This window comes from Pongo abelii, chromosome 19 (assembly GCF_028885655.2).
Source record: "Pongo abelii isolate AG06213 chromosome 19, NHGRI_mPonAbe1-v2.0_pri, whole genome shotgun sequence".
Lineage (NCBI taxonomy): Eukaryota > Metazoa > Chordata > Mammalia > Primates > Hominidae > Pongo > Pongo abelii.
The window spans coordinates 57,324,905-57,351,523 of NC_072004.2; the positions used below are offsets into that span (position 1 = coordinate 57,324,905).

Here is a 26,619-nt window from a genome sequence, read left to right on the forward strand (position 1 = left end):
AAGGGGACTATTTGAGACACTCTTAGAACAACAGCCACTTTTGTGGGAGCCGAAGAACAGCAGCTTTAAAACAGGGTAAATATTCAGGCATCATTAGGATCCTGAATACAAGCCAGCCGGTAAAATATGGGATCTACTCAGAAGGGCACAATCTATCAGATGGTCAAGACAAATAAACCTGGGGCCAAGGTAGCGGTTTCAGCACAGAGAGGGTCTGAGGTTACTACTAACACATCCCCTCAGCGGGGACATGGGTACGTTCTTGCCTCAAGCCATCGAAGTGCTGCAGTCTCCCTGAACCCTTCCCACCGAAGATCAGAAGCTGCACATCCCACCACTCCTCATTCGGCATCAGACTATCCTCGATCTGTCTCCCTCCAGTCAGGACCTGGACACTATGCAGTACCCACTCCTCGGGGAACTGAGACTGGACCAAGAACAGAGTCATCCCGCCATTCCTCTCCTCATCTAAAGAGCCAGCAAACTCAGACACTGGCTTCCCATGCTTCAAGCAGACAACGGAATGTTAGTCCACCCAGAGAGGAAGCAGCACGAAGAGGTGGTGAGAGCAAGTCAGGGCGCGAGGTCGGCCATCATGCTTCATCAATCCCAGATGCCAAATCTACTCATCGGTTGAGTTTTCAAGACCAGAAGAATAACTTACAATCACAAATCTTAGAAGATGACCCACCATCCAAGGTCCAGAACCCCCAAGGAGTCAGAGTTCCCCGTAGGATTTTGTCTTACCCAAAGGATGAAGCAGTACAAACTGAGCCCATCCAAAGAATTACGACTACTAGTGAGATCAGATCTCCAAGGAGTCCCTCTCTCCCAGAGCACAGAAGCAGCTGTGTCTCTGCAGACTATCAGACAGCCCAGAGAAGGGTCCCTGTAGAAGAATCAGAAACAGGTCCTTACGGTCCAATTCCTTCAAAACCCAAGGCCTTGTATAGGAATATGAACTTGGACTCATCGCTCAAACTCTCTGTCCTTAAAGATTCTGATGGTGTACACCAAGTTTCTGCACGGGTAGACCCTGAGTCTCTTCACAAGTATTCTGTCTATCCTGAAACCAAGCCCTCCGCAAAGGTCTTAGTATCATCACAGGTGGAGTCCAACGTGAGGACCCCAATCCGAGGAAACAGCGAGGTTGGCCGCAGGGTCACTATCTCCCCAGGGGTACAGTCAGTAGAGCCAACTCACCATGTGACAGCTCGATCAGTGTCTGAGGGCTCCCACAAGTCATCCATGTTTGTCACTCCAGAGCCCATCTATAAACAGCAAACCCAAAAACCCCCAGAAACTACCTACATGTCCCAAGGACCTACACCCAGGTATCCAGAACTCTCGCAAAAGCCCTCCATCCATGCAGAACTGGAACTGACCCCTCGGCCCTTGCCTCCTCGGTCATTACCTAGGTACGGACCTGACTCCTCATGGTGGCCCTTGCTGAATCCTGAAGTTGAAACACCCCAAAGCCAGCTGACAACACCGGAGTTTGAGCCTAAGTGTTCTCCTTCCCTAGATCTTTTATTGTCCGGTTTTAAAATAGACTCTAGCCCTTTCTGTGAGGATCTGAAGTTCCAGAGAGAGAAGGCAAGCCTATCACCACCATCACCACCAAAGGAGTTTCCAAGTTGGGCACCACTGAGTGAAGTGCCACAGACCCCCAAGCACACCTGCAAACAACCCATTCAAAGGTTTAGTGCTTTCTTCCTGGGTATGTGAAGAAGCAGACTGCCCAGGTGCAGCCCCAATTTAGTAAGATGGGATGTTGGGGTGGGCAGGAAAGACCACCTCTTCATTCTGGGCCTAAGGGCTGCTCTCCTGCCAGTGCCAAAGCTAGTCCTATCCTTGCGCCTATTGCTCCATTCCTTCCCTGCCAGCTTCTCTGTGCTCCAAGCTAATGACATCGATGATGATGCTTGGGCCAGGCGACAGGCATTGACTCCTCCAGGCAACACTGCTTACCTTTTCAATTGAAGGTAGTAGAGAGGGGCTTGCAGGGTTGAAAGCTGCTTCCTGAGTGGGGATGAAGAACTGAGCTGGGGTGAGGGCTGGTAAGGGCTGTTAAATAGAATAAGGGCCTCAGGTAAATACTCTGGCTACAAAGTGGAGAGGGTGGGATGCAGATGAGCTGGGATTCCAGGAGGGGAAAGGCATTCACAGTGGCACAGAGAGAGGGTGTAAAAAAGAGAAAGGGAGAGTGGGAATATGATATATAGTCCTAGGCTGGAGGAGCTCCTTGGAGAGGACCAAGGACTGAGGGCACCTTTGGGTGGAGAAATGTGGAGCTAGAAAGGGAGCTGCAAGGAGTGGAGAGTGGGATGTGCATCCCACAGAGAGAAGAAAAGCAACCATATCTCTGTTACTTTCAGATGTCTCTGAGGAAATGTACAATCGTGTCATCTGGTGGCTAAAAGGTCTGTGCTTTTCCCTCCTATGGACCCACTGTGGGAGCTTGGGGGATGGGAGGACAGGTGAGGAGTGGCATCTATGTATCTACAGAGCTGGGTCGTTTAGGAGATAAATGCTGGGATTTTGACCTGAAGAAGCAGAGCAACTTCTCATCTTGCTGAAAATTTCTCCATTAGAGTCATTTCTTTGGGGCTTGGGACATTTTCCATTTTCAAGAGTCTCCTTTTAACAGGAAGTTACTTCTGGAATGGAGAATGATTTAAGCCTCATGGCCTTTTCAGCTTAGTTGGTCATCTGTCACATGATTTTAAAAAATACACCAAAGCAAACCACCTGCTTCACAGTCTTGCTCAGAGTTGACTTCACGCTAATTCAGGCTGGGGGCTCCTCTCATGTGTTTCTCTGGTTCCTCAGAACCCTCCTCATGCCCCCACTTTACCACCTGGGGTACTTATTGGTGCTGCCCAGGCAGGATCTTCAGAGATGTCTGGGCCTCCCCCTTGAGGCCATCAGTGTGTCTTGCAGCTCTAGAATCCTTAAGAGAAGAGTCCCCAGGCCCTGTGACCCTCCGCTCCCTTTATACTCTTGGCCTCTCTGGGGGCAGGGGAGGATGGGGACCAGACTTCACGGAGTAAATCTTCGCAGCAGGGACTTCTTGCTATGAGCATTGTGGCCCAAAATATACTCCAGCCCTATGAGCATGACAGAGGCCAGGGCTATGGATAAAGCAGTTCCTGGGGAGGAGAGAGCCCTGGGAATGCCATCCAATCCCAACCAGCATGAACCCTCCTAGTGATTGTCAGCAAAGAGCAGAGAAGGGCAGCCCTGCTCCTCAGAGGGAGCAAAGCTCTATAAAGTAGGGGCATAGTAAAGTACGAACTCGAGTTATCTAACTGGATTTGGGCCCTGGGTCCACTATTTTCTGACTGTGACCTTGGGTAAGTTATTTTACCTCTCCAAGCCTCAGTTTCCTCATCTGTTACTGAGAATAATGGCTCCCTCTTAGGGTTATTGTGAGGATTATTACAAGCTATTACCAGTAAAACACTTAGCACGGTGCTTGGCAACAGTGAGCACTCAGTAAATACTAGCTGCTGTTATTTGGGCCACTTGCACTAGGAAGGGATTGGGCCAGGTTTGCCCAAGTCCACTGGGCATCTTTAGTAAATTTCTCTTTTTCCCCTCCTATTGGCACTTTCTGAATTTCCTTTGCTGCCCCTGGGAATGCCTGGCTTCTACTCTGTTATGACAGATGAGGAGGTAAGCATACTCTGTTATGACAGATGAGGAGGTAAGAATGCCCCTGGGAGGTTACTCCCAGTCTTCCTGGGCCCACCCCACAATCGAAATCCATCTCCTGTCCTGTAATGGGAGTGGGCATGGAGGGAGACAGAGCTGCTCCCTATGGTTGGGCAGATTGTTCACTGCACAAGAGCACCTGGTAGAGGGGTCAAGTGGGGGGCTGAAATATAACCTGTGTTCCATTTGCCAAGCTGTGCACCTGTGGGGCCACATCTCCCCAGAGGGGGATTTGCACAAAAGCACTGTATGAGCTAGTTGCGGTCCTAGAAAGAACAGAGACCTTTTGGCAGATGATGAATCTTGCCAAGTGCTCTGTGGGAAGGCCGTCTAGGTAGCCGTTGGATCAGTCCCCACCTGGTTCTCCTCTTTTCAGCCTGGGGCATTCCAGAAAGGGGTTGCTTTTTTGGGTTACACACTATTTGGATCCTCAACTTGGAAAAACTCAAGGTGGACTCTGCTCTCAGCAGTCCTGTGTCCTGATTTTGGCAGTGTCCTGATTTTGCTGCATTGTTCCCATAAGTACTTTGGCTATTCTTGGCCCATGTTTGATAAGATGGTCAAAGCTCTTCCTACTTCCATTATTTTCTCTTGCCATATTTCTCTATCACCCAAAGCCTAGCAATGGCCTCTAATGGGTCCCATTCATAGGCGGACTCAGGATGGACAGTTGGCCACAGATAGAAAACAAATGAGTGCATAGTGGGGGTCAGCCTAAGCTCAGATAATGGAACAGCTGAAGGGGAGGTGACCAGAAACAAGGCTGCCACCTCCCACTGCCATGGGTTCTTATCCAACCTCATGCCCTGAGCTCAGCTGTAGGTGGGAGTGGCTACTTTCAGAGATTATCTCCATGCAAGACAGTAAGTCCCTCCCTCCCTTTCTCCCTTCCTTCCTTCCTCTCTCCCTCCCTCCCTTCCTTCCATAAACAATTTTTATTCAGTTGCCTAGCACTCTGCTAGGCACTTTCAGGGGAAGAATTGAAGCTTCACAGCACACACATTCCTTGGCCTTGAGAAACTTGCCATGTGGTTGGGGAGATAAATCACAGACAGGAAACATTTAAACAACAATATGAAATAGTTTGTGCTCAAATGTCAAAATAGATGGAAGAGACTGAGTAAGTGCTCTTGGAGGGTCTTAGGAGAGAGGGAGTCCACAGGGAGATGGGTAGGGGATCAGGTTATGCCCTCCTTCCCAAAGCCAGGGGATGGTGGTGTCTTAGCTAGCCTTTTGCTCACCCCTAGATGCAAACTGTACCTTTGGGAAGGGGTTAATATTTCCCTTCAGTCAAGATTTGATGTTTTTGACTGAGCAGGCTCCTCCCTGTTCTCCCCCACCTTCACCCCCTTTTTCTGTGCATCTTGTTTTAGTTTAGGAAGTCAAAAGCCTTGGCAACAGGATGGCTCCTTCCTAAAATAGCTCTTATCCTGTCTCGATAATTACAGCTCTCCAGCCCTGTTCAGCAGCAGAGCTGCTCCCCAGAAGCCAAGAAAAGAAGGCTCCCAGGCAGCTGGGCTGCTGGTCTTCTCTGGCTCTCTGGAGGTAGGATGGCATGGAGGTGGGCCAGGTGCTCTCTAATGCATGAGAGAGTTAGGCTCTCCCCGGCCTGTCCCTCAGCCGGCATGGCCCCATGCAGCCTCAGGATGGTGACGCTGTGGTGCCGGTGTCCAAGGCCTCTGATTCCTCTGATCTGGGAATGGTTGACCATAGAGTCTGTTCCAGATTCCATTCCTGGCAGGAATTCTCTGGTGGCCTGGCCACGATGCCTGGCTTGTGGAAGGCATCATGTTTGTTGTTGAGCTTCACAAGCCTCTCTAAGTGAACAGCTGGGGATGGTGCCTGATTCAGCCCATCTTTCTTTTAAGTGTCAATCCCTTCCCAAATGGCCCCTCAAAGGCCTTTTGTCTAAGGAATGGGGTGGACAGATGCTTCTCATCCTTGGATTGGGACGTTAGGGGCTGGAGTCTCCCCAGAGGAGGTTGTGCTGGACTGAGGGAAGCATTCCTGATGGGGTTTTTTTGGGATCAGAACTAGCAAAAGCTCAACAGGAAGGTCCTGAGGGTGCCCTAATGGGTCACTGGGGGCTGCCTTCTCACATAGCCCTGGGGAGTTCCTGGAAATAAAGCAGTTCTGATGGGAGGGGCTGCAATGCCTTTGATGGACAGGGTGCGTTAGCCCCAAGATCCTGTGTCCTCAAGGCATCTGACCTACTCATCCTTAAATGTGACTTCTCAGGCTGTCATAGGGCAAGGTGGTTTGCTCTATCAATTATGCAAGAAACCAACTCTGGAAAATAGGCCAGGAATCAGAGGAGGCCATCTCACTGATACTTAAGGCAGACCTCAGTGTCTTTTGGGTGACATGCCATGTGACCCCTAAGGGATGGGATGATCAGCCGCCTGTTGGCTTCTGAATCACAGACATTTTGCTCAGGTTTGCTTCCTTTACAAAGCGAAATCCAAAGCCTCTGAGGAACTCAGGGAGTTTCCACATTCATGAGGATGTTCACAGAATCCTAGGTCATGGGCTATGTGAAAGGAACCCTCCCTCACTTTTTTTTAAAGTGTTCTGTTGCCCAGGCTGGAGTGCAGTGGTGTGATCCATAGCTCACTGTAATCTCGAATTCCTGGGCTCAAGTGATCCTCCTGCCTCAGCCTCCTGAGTAGTTGGGACTATGGGCACCAACCACTGCACCTGGCATTTCTCTTGCTTTGGGTAGAGGCTCGTAGTTGAGAAGAAAGAGAATTGTTGAAAGAATGGAGCAGAACTGCTGAAAATGGGGCAGGGCATCTCAGGAGGCTTTTTTTTTTTTTTTTTTTTTTTTTGAGACAGAGTCTCGCTCTGTCACCCAGGCTGGAGTGCAATGGTGCGATCTCGGCTCACTGCAACCTCTGCATCCCAGGTTCAAGTGATTCTCCTGCCTCAGCCTCCTGAGTAGCTGGGATTACAGGCGCCCGCCACCACGCCCAGCTAGTTTTTGTATTTTTAGTGGAGACGGGGTTTCACCAAATTGGTCAGGCTGATCTCGAACTCCTGACCTTGTGATCCGCCCACCTCGGCCTCCCAAAGTGCAGGGATTACAGGCATGAGTCACCACGCCCGGCCTTGGGAGGATTTTTATAGCAGTTTGACCATTGTTGCACAGCTTCTTAGGAAGCAAGCATCTTACCCTGTCAGATGGCACCCTGTTCATTTCCAGCTACCATGGGCAGCCAATTCCAGAGCAGGATGGAAGGCTGGTGACCTCTGGCTAAGAGTTGCTAATCTGGGGACAGGCTAAGTTGACCAACTCATCAGGATTTGCCTGGGACTTTGCTGGTTTTAGCACTGAAAGTCCCATGTCTCAAGAACCCCCTAAGTCCTGGGCAGACCAGGACAGTTGGTCACCTAGTACAAGCTGTGGTGCAGTCTGCCTGAAAGCACAGAGGGGACAATGTCCTGGCTTCACAGTGAGACCTGGGCAGTTTACTTCCTCTGCCTATAAAATGGGGGCAGGAATATACGATGCTTTTCTCTCAGACTTGATAGCAGAGCTGAGGCCAGACTCCCTCAGTTCTTTGTTTTGCCCAGAATAATCCCACATAGGGAAGAACCTGCCACATCCATTGTGGACTTTTTGGTGTATTTTCAGAAGGTGTGTGGTGACCGAAACCCATCTCCAACATCACATCTTTCTGCAGAGTAGTTTGGTGCTGTTTGAAATGGTGGATTTTCCAAGTAACAGAAACAGTGGGCCTGGGTAGATTAGGGAGCTTGGCTTCAGAGGCCAGGGTGCATACTTGGGTGAGGAAGTAAATCTGTAACCCAGGAGCCACCCTGACAGGTGCTCAGCCAGAGGAAGGCTGTCCTGAGAGGCAGAAATGGCCATGTCCCCTCACCCTCCTCTGCTCAGCTGCCTTTGGCTCAGCTGCTGTTAGGGGAGCAGCAGGAGACAGCTGCACCTTGGGGGCTGAATGAAGCCTGGAGGAGGGGGACAGAATGTGAGGCAGTTCCTGAGGGAAGCTCAGGCTGACACTGTGGGTGTCGCTTCCTTGGCACACCCACTGCCGGCAAAGTCATCTAGTTCCAGGGGTCTCCACAGTGGCTGTTTCCGGGAATTTGGGTCGGTAGGTCTGAGACCAAGCACCAGCTTTCTAGAGATGGTGTCTAGCTGGAGAAGCTGACTCCACAGGTGGTGGCGGCTTGGTCATTCCAATGTCACTTTAATCTAAGGCATTACTCTGGTATTCTCTGTCCTCCCACCTCTCTACACCTATTACACATGCACACTCCAAATCCTTTGGAGGGAAGGCATTTGAAATAGTCACAGTTGACAGTTACTGGTTTGATGTTGATAATTTTCTTATTAGTGGAGATAATAGCTACCATTCATTTAGTGATCATGTTAAGTGCATTAGTGGGTTTTCACAGTAACCTATGAGTGGATTTATTCTCCCTATTTCACAGATGAAGAAATTGAGGCTCAGAGTTTGTTCATCAAAGCTGGAAGCATTTTAAGGAGCAATCTGTCCCAGGGAGTCAACTATATGGTATAGAAACCCTTCTTCTATAGGCACGTCTCCCTGGAAAATCCTTCTCAATATTTCAGCAGCACCTTTAGATATCAAGAATTGTGAAGGGAAAGGTTTTAGTGGGAGTAACATCTGTGTCTTTGCATGTGAACCACAGGGCTGGGAGGTGGGTGTGAGCTTGTGAGCAGCCAGCATGAAGGGCAAGTGAAGGGTCAATGAAGCGCAGAGCCTCAAGGCTTGTCTGGGCTCCAAAATCAGAATGGAAAACTAATCAATGAGTCCTTTTAGTCAATCCATATTGATCAGCCATCTCCTGGGGGCAGAGGCCTGGACACCCAGACAAACATCACATCACATGTTTGCTGATTTGAAGTGAGCAAAGGTTAAAAGAAAAGACATACTCCCTTGCCCTTGAGGAGCTTGTGGTGAATTTGGTAGAGAAAAGTATACAGATGGGTCACTTGAAAGGGTGTGGACATCAAAGGACAAAGCAAAGTCCAATGAAATGAGTCAGCAAAGCTTCCAGCATGGAGGCATATGGAGGGTAAAAGCCAGGGAAAGACAGATTTTGGCTCAGTATAGTGAAGACTTTGGTAACTTGGCTGCCCAAAGGTTGAAGGGCAGTTGTTAGAATCAGTGAATTTTTGGCCATCGGAGGTAGGTATTCAAGCAGAGGCTGGGAAGGCAGGGGAGCCTTCAGACATCTGGTGAGTAGTCACATTAGGAGGTTTGTAAGTCCTTTCCAACCCTGAGCTCCTATGGCCCTGCCGTGCTCACGGAGAGTGTTGGAAGGACTGTCTGCCCTATCAGAGTGGCTGGCTTCTAGCACCCTGCCAGCTCTGGAACTGCCCCTCTTTGCAGCCATTCAGCAGGTGCCAGGAAACACAGTGTTCCCCAGCCTTGCCACCCACACCTTATGCCTGCCCCCAGGATCATGGGGATATGTGGCAGAAGCTGGGGGAAGATTTGGGCTTAATGTATTTTGGTTTATTGCCTTTGTCCACCACAGACCTTGTTGGACAGACTTGCTGAGGTTTCCTTGAAAGACACGGCTCAGTGATGGCCTTTGGTCCAAGGACTCTCTGACTGTATCATCAGTGACTCATCTATCTCAATGGGGAAGGGATGTACAATTAGTTCTTCTGCCACTTTAGGGAAACTTAGCTACTGAGAAGCAGAAGTGGCCATTGCTAGTCAAGCAGATCTGAAATCCTGATTTCCTGTGGTAATTGCTCTTTATTATCGGCTTTGAACCTGGGCCCTGGGATGGCCCACGTGCAGCCTCCTTGCTTAGGTCCTGTGCCACACAACCTGCACCTATGGGTGGGCAGGAAAGACCTAGTGGAGGGGCCAGGACATATCATGTTGGCCTGACCTAAGCAACGGAGCCCAAGACAGTAGGCTAGAGCTATGGTGGCTGAGCTGAGTTTCCCAGCTAGACACTCCCCTAGACTGGCTCAGATACCATGCCCTAGCAGTGCCTGGGGAGTTGTACTGCAGTCAAGGCCATCAATGCCTGGTGGGATGTTGAATTTTGAGGGAGAACTAGCGCTCCAAGAGCTAAGCCATGCTGAAGCAGAGTTGGCCAGGCCACCTGCTGGCTGGAGATGAGGAAGAGCACTCGGTAAATCGCCAGTGACTGACGCAAGGGCTGCTGTATCTTGGCCCTGCAGGTATTAGACCCTGCCTCCATCACACAGAATGTAAGAGCTAGAGTTGGGAGAAGTCCAGTCTTCTCTTTCAGTGGGGGAAACAGAGGCCCAGAGAGGGCAAGGGACTTTCAGGCAGTGAGATAATAGCCAAGTTGGCATGGGACTTGTGCCCAGGCCAATTTCTCTCAGAGCTCTCTGAATGCTGCAGTAGGTTAGCATGCAGGGCTTGTGCAGGTGGGATGGCTCAAAGTCAGTCTTCAGCTTTTATTTCACCCAGCATGCCTCATGTTAGGCCTGTGGTACAGTGATTAGAAAGAGATTAGACCCCAATATTCTTGGCTTAGAGCTAAGTTCTGTGGTCCCAGGACTTGCTTGGGGCCTCACTTTACTCAAGGCAAGCTGGTACCAACCTGCTGCCTGGGCAGCAGGTGCCAGAGAAGAGCTGGGATTCCAGCCACAGCTGAGGATGAGCTGGTTGGGCTGCCTTTTGAGATGTGTCTGTGTCCACACTTGGAATTCAGCTGAGGCCACGGGGAGGGCCATGTTATAATAGAGGAAAACAACGGTTTCTGCTGGGGCCTGTCTTCCCTGATGTAGGCTTTCTCCTCACCCCAGGCCACAGGACTCTGGAAGCACGCAAGAGGTATTCTTAGAGTGCATACATGAGTACTGGAGGCCCAGGGCTTTGAACAGTGGGGCTTTGTATAGCCCAAGCTTGACATTTGGGGCTGATGATAGCAGCAGCTGCTGCTTCTGCAGACTTCCAACTGCCATTGGTTTCTCTCTTTATGTCTTTGTTTTCCTGAGTACACTTTGGATTCCCTGATCTACCCTAGGTCTTTTCCGGGAGCCTCTCTGTACCTTTAGAGGTTCCCTTTCAGGGAACCCAAGCTGCTGCCCCCATCCTACACGTCCTCCCCCTTCACTCAGATCCTGGGCCCTCTCCTGAATCACTGCATGGCCAACCTTTCTCCAGCACCTCCTGCTGCTGCCTTGTTCTCTTATCTTCCTCCAAGGCCTATAGTAGCATACAGCATATCCTCCTTCCCCCACTGCATCCACTTTTAGAAGGCCAGAGCTGTAAGGAAGCTTAGAAATCATGTAGTTTAATCCCCTCATTTTCAGGTATGGAAATTGAGACCCTGACAGGTGAAGTAAGTTGCTCAAGGCCACCCAGCTAGGAAGGTTTCTCCTCAAGCTGCTGGCTCATGAACACCCTGCCATCTTCCAGTCCACCAGTGCCAAACAGCCAATAACATCTCCAGTAGCAGCCCCATTGTTTTTCTCAGCCTGATCTTACCTGCTGCCCCAGGCCCTCTTCCCTCCCCTGGCTGAGTTCTGACTGGTCCCAACCAGTGCTACTGGTTCACAGGTCAGACTGAAATACAGCAGGCAGGCCTCTGGCACTTCTACCAACAGAGAGGGCTGTGCCTGTGGGTCTCAGTTTTGTCCAGAGTGTATTCAGGCAGAAGCCAGTCAGCCTGTCATTGAGAGAGGGGTCTTGTGGGTCAGGAAGGGACATGCTTCTGGAAACTTCCACAGGAGCCTGACCAGCTCAGACCCTACTTAGCTCAAGGAATCCCTCACCAACACCCGACTCAACAAGCATCTGCCTTCCCCTAGCTGCTGCTCTGACCCTTCTGAGCCTCTAATGCCTCTAAAGCTTCTGGGGCATCTGTCCCCTCAGCATCTCACCTGCTTGTCAGAGGAAGAGTGGCCCAGCTGGGCCTGGGTCACGCCTGGGTTGGCCTCTCCTGAGGCCCTCCCCACTGTCCTCAGCCACAGGCAAGGCTACACCGCCCTGTTAAAGCCACTCAGCCTCTCCCTTCTATCCTTCCAGCAGATGATCCCTGGATAATTTGTGCTGCAAATCCTCTTTAATCTGTAATCTGGGGTACTGCACGAAGGGAACTTGCCTCTAACCTGCCCCTTCACAGCTCGGGTGGAGGTGGAGAATATCTGACATTCCCCTTTAGGAGGTGTAGTGATCAGTAACTTGGGCATCAGCCGGCTTCACTTTGTGAAAACCTTGTTGAATCCCTGCGGTAACTAATGGTTTCTCTCCAACTCATGCAGCAACTCCCCCTCCCTTCCAAAGGCGTCTCCTTCTGGGGATGTCAGGTGGGCCGTTCCTTTTTCTTTGGGAACTGGCTCAAGCCCCCGCGGTGCTTCTGGAGCTGAGTAAAAAAGAGCCAGGTGTCCAGTGCAGCCCGGGGACGAGGAGCCGAGGCTCTCCGCTCTGTCCTGGGTGACTGCATACTCTGCGCATCCGGGGGTCGCGGGCTGCGATGCCGGCCCCCAGCTGGGCACCCCGACCCGGTTCGCGCCGGCACCGGTAGCAGCTGAGGTACAGGCCCCGCCCCGGGGCCGACTCGCTCCGCCCCCGCCGCCGGGCCCCTCCCCCAGCGGTCCGCACTCGGGGAGGCGGGAGGGGGACGGCGGTGCTACGAGGTCGGCGCGCAGCTCCGCTGCGGGTCGCTCGGGCGCTGTCCAGGCGGAGCCGGCCCCGCCCGGGCTGCAGCCATGGTAAGGCAGACAGGCAGGCAGACGGGAGGGCGCGGGGCAGGGCTGGGGTGCGCAGGGCCGGTCGCTCCCGGGCGGCTGCAAGGGGACCCGCGGCGCTGCAGCCGCGGCTGTGCAGGGTGGGAGGCGCCGTCGCCGGCCCCGGGCACAGGCTGGCACTGCTGCCGGGCGGCGGTGCGTCGCAGCTCCCAAGTTTTTCCCTCTGAGCAGCCACGGAGTGGGCCCCAACCCCTGGGTGATGCCTGCGCTCTAGGACGAAGGGTTGGGTCCGTGCTGAGGGAGGTGCCCGCTGGTGGAGACGCGCATGTTGGGCTGGGGAAAGCGCATCAGTGATAAGCGGAGGTGAGGGTCCCCATCCTCGCCTGGGTCAGCTTTTACCTGAGTAACCCCTCCTCACCCACCTACCCTGGGCACATGGGCCAGTACCAACTTCATTTGGAAAACGCAGAGGAGGCTCACAAACACTGCCTGCCTCCCCAGTAGGGATGGTGAGACGCTTGGCCCCTCCTTCCCTCAGCCTGACAAGGGGCAGTCCCTGGCCCTTTCCCAAAGGGACCCCTGAGAGGGGGAGGCCCAGCGCACCATCCTGCCCGGTGGGATTAGCTATATCCTTCTGCCCCCAGGACAGGAACAATGGGAGAGCTTCCTCCTGCTGCATCTACCCGCTCCCTCCCCACCAGCCAGGTCCCTCTGCAGTGTGTGGGGGAGGGGGCACGCATCCCTGCCACCTGCCTGTAGTGGGAAGAGAAAGAGTAACCCCAGCCAACCTCCCTGGAGGTGCCCAAGTAGGAAGTTTTGATGCTTGGCTCTGAAGATGTCATCTCTTCTCCTGACATTGTTGCCAGAGCCTGCCACAAATAATGTAAGGGTGTCAGGACCTCCAGGCCACACGCCATCCTCTCCTCCCAGTCTGGAAGCCCTACAGCCTTTGCCCTCTGCACTGGGGGGACACAAACTGTTTACAGCAGGGGGATCCCTGACCAGCCTGTGGGGCAGGATGTTGGCTGTGGGCAGCCTCCAGAAGGGAGCTCCCTGGGCCCCCCGGGATCAGAAGTTTTCAGGTTCGGTAGGGCCAACCTTTTGGGCTCTTGTCTCTCAAACTGTGTCCAGGCAGAGGCCCAAGCCTTGGCCAGGAAGTCTTGGTGACCCTGTGACCTTCCCCCAAGGGGAGTTCCTGAGAGAGGCCTGTCCTTATTCCTTTCCCCCACTTCTCCCCACATGGTGGATGGATGGACTGATTGTTCTAGGGATGGAAGCCTAGGGAAGCACTGATTGTCCCCAGTGCCAAGCCCAGCAGGGGCTAGAGGGGCTTTTTCTGCCGCACACTAAGTTCAGTTCAGCTGAGGTCTTGGTGCTTTCGGCTTGTCTGAGGCCACACTGTTCTTCTCTAATTAAAGGCACCCCACCCCCCCACCCCAATCACCACCACCAAAGTCCCCATCCTCAGGCCCCTGCCCTCAAGCCAGCCAAATTCTTAGGCTGACTGGTTCAGATAAGACTTCTCTATGAGGGTCTCTTTGTCAAAGGAGGTCAGTGTCCTAGCTGCTTTGGGAATCAGTGGGGGAGACCTCCCCAACCCAGGTGCGCCAGGGGTTTAAATTTACATGTGAAAAGAATGACAGGCCAACATTAATGACCATTCTGTGACTTGGGATGCACCTTCTCTTCTCAGGTTCAAAGCAGCTTAAGGTATCTATCATCTGGGAGTGCTTTCTCTCCCCAGCCTCCCTGGGAGGCAAGGAAGGGCCATTCACAACTGAACATTAAAGTCCTCAAATTAAGACACTATCCAGACTCACAAAAGATGTTTCCACCCAACCAGAAACAGTGGCCCACTGACTCCTAGTTGAGTGCACACTTCCAACCAGGACCCTTAATTTATCTCCCACCTAAATGGCAGCTCTGAAGCTTCTGGGCTGCCAGCCTCCCATTGCCTTGAACCCGTGCTCCTCAGAGACCAAATGCTGACAGCTCCCCTGTTGACACTATGGAAGCCATGGAGTGATGCAATTGATACAGGTTGCTATAAGTCAGAGGTCAGGTGTCCTAGGGTAAGGGGAGTCCCTGGAGCAAAGTCTCCTCTGTGGCTGGTGCTCCCTGCAGGGAAATCTAGGAGCAGATTTCTGAAACAGTGATGTTCCTCACTGGAAAAAAAAAAAAAACAAATGAACACTTGGGAAGAAGCGTGGGACCATTCCCACGAAAACCTATATGGGGGAGTATAGGACATCTCATCCTGCTCCAGCACTGCTTAAAGTTAAGGTGAAAGAGAGAGACTGGGGGATTGAAATCCTTTGGGAATGGGTATCCTGGATGGCTGTCCTCATGTGCTGATGGGCCAGGTCACTTGGGGACAGCTCATAGTCCTCAGACAGGCCACAGTGTCTTTGGGGGTTAACAGGAGAGATCAAATGGATCAAAAGCCTGTGCTGCAAACAGACATTGGGAGGTTGGTGCTGTGCCCACCAGGGTAGGCAGCGGGCAGGCGTCATAGGGCAGCCAATCAGAGGAGGAGGGGAATGCAGAGGAACCAAGTGATCCTGCTGCAGCTGAGCTGTCCTTGGAGGGTGGGAGCCAAGGGAAGGGGAGGAGAAGAGGGGTGGGGAAGGACATTCCACAGGCTTTTTTGGCCCCTGCCAGAGACAGAAGGGGGTCAAAGAGAAAGGGAAAGGAGCAAGCCAGGAAGCCAGACAACAAGAGCATCAAAACAAGGCTGTTTCTGTGTGTGAGGAACTTTGCCTTGGAGATAAAATTAGACCTAGAGCTTGCTGACAGGGAGTCTGAAGCGTGGGACATGGACCGTTCACTGGGATGGCAAGGGAATTCTGTCCCTGAGGACAGGACTGAAGCTGGGGTAAGGTGCTGCTCTGGGAGATGGGTGGACATGACCTGTCTTCCCCCTGCCTTGGCTGGGATTGGGGCTTAAAGTCAGAAAATGATTTGGTCACTGGCAGAGCTGGGAGTGGGGATGGACAGGTAGGAGGCGAGGACCCTGGTGTCCTGACTCCTTGTCTAGAGCCCCTGTGGCCCCCTCCATGCGGATGAGCAGCCAGGGCTGGCAGAGATGAGGATGGTGCTGGGTTCCTGGAGGCTCTGCTGGAAGATCGTTGGGGCTAGGGATCTTCATTAGGGCCTTCCTTTCTCCCTTCCCTGCCCCTCCACTCAGTGCTCCTGGGAAACCAGGTGAAGCACAGCTTTCTCCCACCCTTGTCCTGACCCCCAGACCAACTGCTGGGTCATTGTGGATTTGTGCAGAGAGGCAGGATTTCCTGGAATTCCCCAGACTTATTAGCTGCCAGACAACAAGTCCTGCTGCCCCCAGTCCCACCCCTTCTCTGTTGCCATGTAATTAATTGTCTAAGCTGGGACACTTTTGAGAGTGGAAGGGCACAATTAATCATGATGCCAGGACAACAGGCATAGACTGGGATGTATGGTCACCACTGGACCTCACAAATATCATAGGTGAGAAAAGCCTTGGGTTAGGCTTGCCTCAGGATAGCCTCTTCTGGTCACCCAGCCTGCACCTGCTGGTTCCAGTTTTGGGGCCTCTTTTCCTCCCCTCTGTCCAGGCGAGCACTGGAGACTATGGCTATAAGCAGGTGTGAAGACTTCAGAGGCAACAGCTTGGCAGTAGCTCCTAGCAGACTTTTCCCTCTAACCTCCCTATCTCAACCTCTTCCCTCTGGCATACACCTGGCAGTATGCATATCTGCCTCCCTCAATTCTTCCCTTTGCAGGAAGACTGTGGCCATCTTATCTCCCCTACTCTAGCTGGGACTCCACAGTGGTCTGGGGTAGTCCCCACTGGCTTGGCTAACCCTCAGAGAGTGAGTCAGCCTCTGCAGCCGGCCCTTGTCCATTGTCTGGGGGTGGCACGTGGGTATTGTGAGGCAGAGCTGAGCCCAGCACTGCCAGGCACCCCACAAAGGAGGCTGACCCCCAAAGGAGAGGAGAATCTTTAGGGTCTAGAGCTGACAATGAGAGTTGGGGGAAACAGTTCCTCTTCTGAGCTGGGGATGGGGTAGAACAGGCTTCTGCAGAGGAGTCAGTCCATTCTCTGCCTTCCACTCCCTGTGGGTCGTGGTTCAGGCCAGGCCTTCTCCTGCACTGCTGGCTCTGGGCAGAGGGGGTAAGGAGACAACTGAGGGTGCTTCCCCTTATATGTCCCTCACAGTTGGGGGCTGTCAGAAGCTCTCAAGGCCCAGCCTTTCCCGGGCTCTTCCATCCTCCCTTACCTGGTCTCTCCCAGCTGCCTCCCACCCACAGTCAGCATCCACTGGCGGGTTTACTCTTCTCTCCCAGGGCCCAGGGTCAGATTTGGGTGTGGCTCAGTGTCTGGAGTAAGGGGTAGGATCAACTATACTGAGCCCTGGGCAGTGAACCCTGGGAATTGAGCACCAGCAGTAGACTCTGTACCCCAGTCCCCCAACTCACTGACTAGTAGTGACAGGAGGTATAGAACCCCCTGCTGGTTGACCTGCCTGATGCAGGCAGCTTTCTTCTCCCCTACTTACTTCCCTCATGTCCCTGCCCCATTCTGAAGCACTGTACTCTCCTTTTGGGTTTAATGCCACTGTCTGCTCTATCTTAATCAGTCTGGCCTTACTTCCTGGCCTGAGTCAGTCCCTGGCTAGGCCAGAACCCCAGGAAAGGCAGCCTCAAAAAACATGCTGCTGAGAAGGAGACCAGAACTGGAGTTCCTTAGTTCCCAAGAGCAGTTGCCAGGGCTCTGGGGGTGCCCAGGGCTCTTCCTGGACCCTGGAACACTTCCTGGCATATTGGATGGGGGAGGCTTGTGAGCAGGTGAGGGAGGGATGGTGAGCACTTCCTCTGTCTTGGCTGCAGTTTCTTTCTCTTCTAACCACAAGTGCTTTCCCTTTCCCTCTTGCCTTCTCCTGTCTTCTGTCTCCTTCCTCATTCTTCCCTTCCGGCTCCCTTCCCGGCACCACCCATCTATTCCACCCACCCCGCTTCCCCCAGATCAAGCGTTTCCTGGAGGACACCACGGATGATGGAGAACTGAGCAAGTTCGTGAAGGATTTCTCAGGAAATGAGAGCTGCCACCCACCAGAGGCTAAGACCTGGGCATCCAGGCCCCAAGTCCCGGAGCCAAGGCCCCAGGCCCCGGACCTCTATGATGATGACCTGGAGTTCAGACCCCCCTCGTGGCCCCAGTCCTCTGACAACCAGCAGTACTTCTGTGCCCCAGCCCCTCTCAGCCCATCTGCCAGGCCCCGCAGCCCATGGGGCAAGCTTGATCCCTATGATTCCTCTGAGGTAGAGCCTCCAGCCCTGCCTTTGCCTTTCAGTGGGCTGCTGCAGGAAGACCAGGGGGCAGGGAGCAGAGTGTGAGTGTGTGTGTGTGTGTGTGTGTGTGTGTTTGTATCTAGGACCTCTTTCAGTCCTGTGTCAGCCCTAGCTCCAAGATATCTGCCCCCAAGGGCACTGGAAATTTGCAGTTTCAGCAAGGGCAGGAGGCCCAGCTGATGGCCTCAGATGGGAACTCACAGAAGTCTGGCACTGCTTTTTTAAGGCTGGGGCAAAGGCCTGAAAGGGAGAGAAGATTGGCGCTGGGTGCCGGGGCCCCTTTGGCTCCTCACCCTGACGCATTCTGCCTTCCTGTCTACTAGGATGACAAGGAGTATGTGGGCTTTGCAACCCTTCCCAACCAAGTCCACCGAAAGTCCGTGAAGAAAGGCTTTGACTTTACCCTCATGGTGGCAGGTAGAAAAGGGGCAAGGCTGGGTTGGGCAGGGTGTGTTTCAGGTGGGGATGGTGTGTGTGTCTGTGAGTGGGAAGGGAATATAGGTCGGAGGGAGCAAGCAGCGAGTGGCTGTACTGTTTTGCAAAACAGCCAGGAGTCATTGGCCTGTGAGAGTGTATGTATGTGGGGTGGGGTGGGGGTGGGAGTACGAATTGGTTGCAAAGAGCATCTGACCAACAGTTTCCTAGCCTTTGCCTCTTTTTGTGTGACCTCGGGCAATCTCTTGCTCCCCCAAACCAATCTCTGTGCTTCCTCCCAGCTCTAAAATGCTATGGTTTGGTTAGTCTAGTTCCGATTAGGTAAGAAAGCAGTTCCCCCCAAACCTTGATCCAGTGGAGTTGCTTTTTGGCTATAGATCTTACCTTCTGATTTGGTGCCTCTGTCCTCTCTCCTCTCAGGAGAGTCTGGCCTGGGCAAATCCACACTTGTCAATAGCCTCTTCCTCACTGATCTGTACCGGGACCGGAAACTCCTTGGTGCTGAAGGTAAGGAAAGGAGAGGACAATCAGGCAGACTTGCCTTGGGAAATTAAACTCACTCCAGAGTCTGGGGGATGGGGCTCTCCCCCACATGCAGGAAACCATGGCCTCCTAGAGAGACTGACAGCAGCTCTCCATAGGCCTATCTGCCTGGCAGCCCACCAGCCAGCTCCCTAAAGATTTGGGTGCTGAAGCAGGGCAGAGACCAGAGTCTTGCTCTCTGAATGAGTCTCTGACCCCCAAGGATTCCAGGAATCCAAGAAAAAAACTGGGAGCAGAGAAGAGGCTGGGGCCAGAGCCAACAGCCACTGGCATTTCCTGTGTTGGGAAATGTACTCCTTGCTGGTTCCCAGAGAACAGTCCCCCAGGCAGCTTGGGAGTGGAGAAGGGGGCAGTGTGGATTAGGCAGTCTGGGCAACGAGGCTGGTTGGGGTGGGCGGTTCATCCTGACTGGGCAGGTCCCTGCCCTTGCCCTGGCCTCAGTTTCCCCCTTCTCCAGAGCGGATCATGCAAACTGTGGAGATCACTAAGCATGCAGTGGACATAGAAGAGAAGGGTGTGAGGCTGCGGCTCACCATTGTGGACACACCAGGTTTTGGGGATGCAGTCAACAACACAGAGTGGTATGTCTGACTAAGCACAATCCCAGCTGCCCCTGAGCCACCCTTCTCCATACACAGGTACACACATAGGCCTAGCTATATCCATACTTATCAGGAGAAAGCGGTCTATGACCTTGAGCATGTGACTTCCCTTACTGGACAGCAATCTCCTCCTTTATAAAGTAAGAGGGAAAGGATTGGAATAGATGATTTTTTTTTTTTTTTTTTTTTTTTTAAATTTATGAAGTATTTATTGATGATTCTTGGGTGTTTCTCGGAGAGGGGGATATGGGAGGGTCATAGGATAATAGTGGAGAGAAGGTCAGGAGATAAACACATGAACAAAGGTCTCTGGTTTTCCTAGGCTGGAATAGATGATTTTTAATGTTCCTTCCAATTCTGCCCTATGATTCTATAATGGGGTAGGGACATAAGAAAGAAGAGGCTGAGGCGGAAGTATCACTTGAGGCCAGGAGTTCAAGCCCAGCCTGGGCAACATAGTGAGATCCCATCTCTACAAAAAGTTTTAAAAATTAGCCGGGCATGGTGGCATAGGCCTGTAGTCTCAGCTACTGGGGAGGCTGAGGCAGGAGAATCACTTGAGCTCAGGAGGTTGAGGCTGCAGTGAGCCGTGATTGCACCACTGCACTCTAGCCTGGAAGACAAAGTGAAACCTTCCCCCACCCCCCAAAAAAAAAGATAAGAAAGAAGAGCCTTAAAAACAAACACATGTGAAGTGTGAAAACATGTAGCACAGAGTCGATTACATAGTAGATGCCGAATAAACTGTCACCCTTTTTCCTTTCACTAGCAACATTTTAGGTGCCGCATACAATCTTGTTGAAGGGCTGGGCGTGTATGGAGGGAGGGTAAAGGTGAGGAAGAATAAGCAAAGGGGAAAAATGGTGGAACTTTGTTTAAACTCCAGGCACCCACCCTCTAGGCTACCTGCCGAAAGAAAAGCTGGCTTTACCACAACCCCCTATCATTCGGGCTTTTTTATTTTTCAGGCACTGGAGGGACCCCCCTCCAGCTAATGGTCAGTAGGTCTGACCATTACCTCCAGCTTAGGTAATGGTCAGACCTAAGTGAGTAGATGAAGAGGGGAATGAATGAGATTGACAGGAGAAAAGGTGGTAGCTTTGATGAAGAAGTTAGGCAGGCAGTGCTAAGAGCCCTAGACAGAGAGTTCAAATCTTGATTGGCATTTAGTAACTTCATGATCTTGAGCAAATGATCTCCTTCAATCAATTTACCTACTGTCTCTTACCTTCCATAATACTAATAATTTCATTTGCCAGGTATCTCACAGTTTAAAGTGCACCTCCATATATACTCATTTTGTCCGACATTTATTTAATTAAAATATACCAGCCCTTACCACCTCTCCAATTGATTTGAACATCACCCAACATGATGTGTGCGCACTGAAAAGTGTAAAGGGCTATTTACAGCATACTCAGGAATTTTAACAATGATAATTGCAGGACCAGCAACATAATTTGTTGGGCTCAGTGCAAATGAAAATGTAGGGCCCCTTGTTCAAAATTTTTAAGAATTTCAACATGGCAACAGCAGAGCATCAAATCAGCTAGAATGTATTGAGCACACATTTTAAGGGATTTTAAGGGGTTCAGAACAAGCATGAATGATTCCTATCCCTGAGAGGCTTATAGTCAAGTGGCAACAGGGAAGCAGGGGAGGTGGGGGCAGTTCTCTAACATGTTTCAATCAGATAGAAACTTAAATTAGTAAATGGGTCAGGCAATGTGTAGTGGCAAGTGCACTGAGCTGTAGGGGCTCAGGTGGGTAGAGAATTTACTAGTTAAATGACCTACAGAAGGTCCTTTTCCTTTCCCTTTCCTTTCCCTCTCCTTCCTCCTTTCTTTCTTTCTTTTTTTTTTTTTTTTTTGAGACAGGTTCTCACTCTGTTGCCCAGGCTGGAGTGCAGTGGCCTGATCACCCGCCTCCCGGGGCTCCCTGGGCTCAGGTTATCCTCCCACCTCAACCTCCCAAGTAGCTGGAACTACAGGTGTATGCCACCACACCAAGCTAACTTTTTTTGTATTTTTTGTAGAGACGGGGCTCTCGCTATGTTGCCCAGTCTGGTCTTGAACTCTTGGGCTCAAGTGATCCACCTACCTTGGCCTCCTAAAGTGCTAGGATTACAGGCGTGAACTACCACACCTGGCCTGGAGCAAATCTGTTAGCTGCTCTGGATTTAGTTTCTTCATGTATGAAATGAGAGTGATGATGATCATAATGCATAATGTCCACCTGTCAGGGCAGTGAGGATTAAACAAGATAATAGAAGAGCAAAGGATATGAAAATTGAGGTTCTTGGGGAAATTTATTTGTTTATTTGTTTTGCTTTGTAGTGAAGAGAAGGGGAGAGAAGTGTGTATTGGTATAGTCAAAGGAGCGTTCGTGGAAGAGATGGTTCTTAGGGCCTTGAAGGATGGAGTGGGTTTGGAGAGGTAGAGGAAAGGGTAGAAACACATGAGCGAAGAGGCTCTGAGGTTACCCTGGAAACCTGACTTAGGGTTTCCCTGGCTTCCAGTTGGTATTTGCCTGCAGCCACCTTGCTATTCTTTTCTTCTTCTTCTTCTTCTCTCTCTTTTTTTTTTTTTTTTTTTTTTGTGTGTGTGTGTGTGTGTGTGTGTGTGTGTGACAGTCTGGCTCCATCGCCCAGGCTAGAGTGGTATGATCTTGGCTCACTGCAACCTCCACCTCCTGGGTTCAAGCGATTCTCCTGCCTCGGACTCCTGAGTAGCTGGGACTACAGGTGCACACCACCACGCCCAGCTAATTTTTGTATTTTTAGTGGAGACGGGGTTTCACCATGTTGGTCAGCTCAAACTCCTGACCTTAAGTGATCCACCTGCCTCGGCCTCCCAAAGTGCTGGGATTACAGGGGTGAGCCACCATGCCCAGCCTATTCTTACTGCTTGTTTGATCACCTGGGCCCTTTCCCTCTCATCAAGCTAGTATTTATTAAACTTGCCTGAGTACTCAGTCTAATTTTGTATCAGGACATGTGAGATACACCCCATCCCATTGAGGAATTTCGCTGAAGATTTAGTAAAGTAAGCCAGGGAATAACAGTGTGTTAAGAACACTACTCAGGAAGTGGGCTACTTCTCTGTAGTCCCAGAGCTCACTAGGTGGCTCCCACTCTCACAGTTTCTCTGCTTGTCTGTCCCTGCCCCAGCTGGAAGCCTGTGGCAGAATACATTGATCAGCAGTTTGAGCAGTATTTCCGAGATGAGAGTGGCCTGAACCGAAAGAACATCCAAGACAACAGGGTGCACTGCTGCCTGTACTTCATCTCACCCTTCGGCCATGGGTATGGTCCAAGCCTGAGGCTCCTGGCACCACTGGGTGCTGTCAAGGGAACAGGCCAAGAGCACCAGGGGCAGGGCTGCCACTAGCAGGTGGTCACAGATTCCTGTTCCCCAGGCTCCGGCCATTGGATGTTGAATTCATGAAGGCCCTGCATCAGCGGGTCAACATCGTGCCTATCCTGGCTAAGGCAGACACACTGACACCTCCTGAAGTGGACCGCAAGAAACGCAAAGTGAGGGAAGCTGGTGGTGGGAGGGGATCAGGTGGGCTTCTAGAAAGGATGTGGTCCCCAGAACTGTGGGCCCCTCATCTGTTTGTCAGATCCGGGAGGAGATTGAGCATTTTGGAATCAAGATCTATCAGTTCCCAGACTGTGACTCTGATGAGGATGAGGACTTCAAATTGCAGGACCAAGCCCTAAAGGTGGGGCCACTCTAGGGCATCCCATTCCCATCTTGTTTCTTCCGGGTAGAAAAAGGGAGTAGAATTCTATATTCAGGCTATCAGGGTGGGAAAGGACCCTGGCTTCCTAGAATGAAGCAGAGAAGATGACGATACAGGTGGAAAGAAAGAGGTGAGAACAGAGGGTGCTGACAGGCACCCCTAACCTCTTCCAGGAAAGCATCCCATTTGCAGTAATTGGCAGCAACACTGTAGTAGAGGCCAGAGGGCGGCGAGTTCGGGGTCGACTCTACCCCTGGGGCATCGTGGAAGGTAAAGCACTGAGCCTGTGACCAGGGTATCTCCTTGCCCTCAGTGGCTCTCCCCTACCTATGCCTCTGGCTGACCCCTAGCCTTGCTATGCAGTGGAAAACCCAGGGCACTGCGACTTTGTGAAGCTGAGGACAATGCTGGTACGTACCCACATGCAGGACCTGAAGGATGTGACGCGGGAGACACACTATGAGAACTACCGGGCACAGTGCATCCAGAGCATGACCCGCCTGGTGGTGAAGGAACGGAATCGCAAGTATGACCAGAAGCCAGGACAAAGCTGGCAGGGGGAGATCCCAAGCCTAGCCTTGGGTGAGACCAAGCCCTACTTTTGTTCTTCTATAGGCCCTGGGCTCAATCTAAGCGGGTGCTGGGGTCCTCCTCGCCTTATCAACCCTTTTCTCCCTTTAGCAAACTGACTCGGGAAAGTGGTACCGACTTCCCCATCCCTGCTGTCCCACCAGGGACAGATCCAGAAACTGAGAAGCTTATCCGAGAGAAAGATGAGGAGGTGAGAGCAGTATGGGGTATAGGGGAGGTCTCCTGTTTGATCACCAACGTTGGTATCTCTTTGTTTGGTAATAGAAAGATCCCTGGCTCTGGTGCATATTTGGGTCCTGGATAGGTCGATAGGTGGTTCTGTCCAGAGTCTCCATCACACCTCACGGCTACCAAGGTTCTGGCTTAAGGGATTAGAAATTTGGGGCACTTCCCCAATACTAAAGGACTCTCCAAAAGGCCCCATTTTGATGCCTGTGCCTATTCCAGCTGCGGCGGATGCAGGAGATGCTACACAAAATACAAAAACAGATGAAGGAGACCTATTAACTGACTTTCAGCCCTGGATATTTAAATCTCCTCCTCTTCTTCCTGTCCATGCCGGCCCCTCCCAGCACCAGCTCTGCTCAGGCCCCTTCAGCTACTGCCACTTCGCCTTACATCCCTGCTGACTGCCCGGAGACTCAGAGGAAATAAAGTTTAATAAATCTGTAGGTGGCTTCTGGTGTCCCTGTGTGTATTTTTATGACCTCCTGGAGATCAAGATCCTGGGACCCAGTTTTGAAAGGCTAATGGTAGAAGATGTTGGTTTCTGGCTTTTAGTAGGGAAGGGAGAGTGGGGAAAACTTTCCACTTCCTTTCGCCTTCTAAGTCCTTGCTTAGAATCCAGCCTGGCTTCTCCATCTTAACGATCATATCTATCATGCCTCTATTATCTGGGGTCTGGGTCACTCTCCATCTTTCACACATACAGTACCTTTGGTAATAAAAAGATCCCTGGCTGTGGTGCATATTTGGGTCCTGGATAGGTCAACAGGTGGTCCTGTCCAGAGTCTCCATCACACCTCAGGGCTACCAAGGTCCTGGCTTAAGGGATTAGAAATTTGGGGCACCTCTCCTGGCTAACACGGTGAAACCCCATCTCTACTAAAAATACAAAATAGCTGGGCATGGTGGCGGGCGCCTGTAGTCCCAGCTACTCGGGAGGCTGAGGCCTGAGAATGGCTGAACCTGGGAGGCGGAGCTTGCAGTGAGCCGAGATGGCGCCGCTGCACTACATCCTGGGTGACAGGGCGAGACTCTGTCTCAAAAAGAAAAAGAAATTTGGGGCACTTCCCCAATACTAAAGGACTGTCCAAAAGTACCCCCCCCTCCTTTTTTTTTTGAGGCGGAGTCTCGCTCTGTCGCCCAGGCTGGAGTGCAACTGCGCTATCTCGGCTCACTGCAAGCTCCGCCTCCCGGGTTCAGCCATTCTCCTGCCTCAGCCTCCCGAGTAGCTGGGACTACAGGCGCCCGCCACCACGCCCGGCTAATTTTTTGTATTTTTAATAGAGACGGGGTTTCACCGTGTTAGCCAGGATGACCCCGATCTCCTGACCTTGAGATTCGCCCGCCTCGGCCCCCCAAAGTGCTGGGATTACAGGCATGAGCCACCGCGCCCGGCCCCAAAGGCCTCATTTTGATGCCTGTGCCTATTCCAGCTGCGGCGGAAGCAGTTTTGTATTTGATACCTGCCCTTGGGAAAACACAAGGTATTAACTGCGTGCAACCTCCTGACTTTCTATTTCCCCTGATCTGGGAAAAGGGATAGGCAGGTTAAGCTCTACACTGTAGAAAGCCTGTGATAGAGCTTTGAACAACTGCTGCAGCCATTGTAATTACCAAACACTATAGTAAGTGCTGGGAATGAATAAAAACACAATCACCGTCCTACAGGAGTTCAGTATTTAATTAAAAAATTTACAGCATCTGCTAGATTGCAGGCTGTTCTAGACCCTGGAGTTAAAGTAGTGCAAAGTTCCTGTCTTCCTGGAACTTACCAACAGTACTGAAGTTTCAATGTTCTATAAACAAAGATGGGTGAGGACATTAGCCCCGGGCTAATTAAAGCGCTCAGGCACGCTCCAGAACTGAGAATATCAGCTGAATCTGAATCAACTGTTTTCCATTTCTGTCGGTTGGTGGTATCGCGGGGCCACGGCGACCTCCAGCGGCCACCCTCCGTCTTGTGGTCTGTTCTGGGTCCCCGGGAAAGAAAGGGAGGGGCGATAAGCCGGGTCCTTGGGAGCGTCCAGGTCTCCCTTCCCTTTACAGACTAGGAGGCCGCAGCTACCTGACAGTCTCAGATCCAGGTTTCCCATCTCTGGGATGAGAGTTTTTCACTCAGGACTGGCAGCACAATGCAGGTCGTGAAGAACTGCAGGGTCGTTTATCGATACAAAGTGAGTGTTGGAGGAACCCATCAAGACACAGGAAGGGGGAAATCCTAGCGCCGCCAGTCGGAGATGACCAAGACTGAACCTCAGGCCCAGCCCTCCCTTCTCTCTTAGCCTGCAGGTTTTTCTCCTATTCTGGCGTTGGGACCGGATGACAGCTGCGAAACCAAAACGGGAACGGATAAACCGAGGTGCCACTGGGGATCTGTTTGAGAAGTACCTCCTGGGAGGGGCCATCACCGGAAGTGGCTTTAGGCTTGTACCCTACAATGCCCGCCTCTAATTGCGCTACCAGTAGGCGACGAGCCGCCTCCACTTCCGGTCCCCAGAGCGGTAGCCAGCAGCCCCCTCTTTACTTCTCTCCTATTGGCTGCCGCAAGGACGCGCTGTGATTTCCCATTGGTCGCGTCTCCTCTCCGGCGCCGCGCCTCCTTCCTCCAGGTATAGTCTCGTCTTTCGGCATCCGATTGGCTAAAGGCTGGGAGGGCGTTTGCCCGACTCGACCAATGAGTGGGGTCGAGAGTGAGGGCGGTGGCTGCGTGATGGGGGCAGGGCGGGACTTGGCGTGGCCATTGGCCAGGGCGGGTACAGG

General features: G+C 52.0%; 2 protein-coding genes across 8 annotated transcripts in view; both read left to right on the forward strand.

The window, feature by feature from the left end:
- SEPTIN4 (septin 4) lies at positions 1 to 24,311 on the forward strand. 7 transcript variants are annotated; one of them, XM_054535194.2, is made up of 14 exons: positions 1 to 1,720; positions 2,379 to 2,423; positions 3,671 to 3,678; positions 17,390 to 17,686; positions 18,040 to 18,133; positions 18,572 to 18,658; positions 19,152 to 19,275; positions 22,466 to 22,600; positions 22,714 to 22,831; positions 22,921 to 23,022; positions 23,217 to 23,313; positions 23,407 to 23,569; positions 23,725 to 23,824; positions 24,082 to 24,311. In XM_054535194.2, exons 1-14 carry the CDS (start codon positions 127 to 129, stop codon positions 24,139 to 24,141), a joined length of 3,024 nt encoding a protein of 1,007 aa, XP_054391169.1. In that variant the 5' UTR covers positions 1 to 126; the 3' UTR covers positions 24,142 to 24,311.
- Positions 24,312 to 26,378: 2,067 nt separating this feature from the next.
- MTMR4 (myotubularin related protein 4) overlaps positions 26,379 to 26,619 on the forward strand; it is a 28,581-nt gene continuing 28,340 nt past the window's right edge. The window contains exon 1 of the mRNA XM_063718125.1: positions 26,379 to 26,468. The gene's annotated coding sequence lies outside the window, so the exon portion shown is untranslated. The remainder of the gene's footprint in view (positions 26,469 to 26,619) is intronic.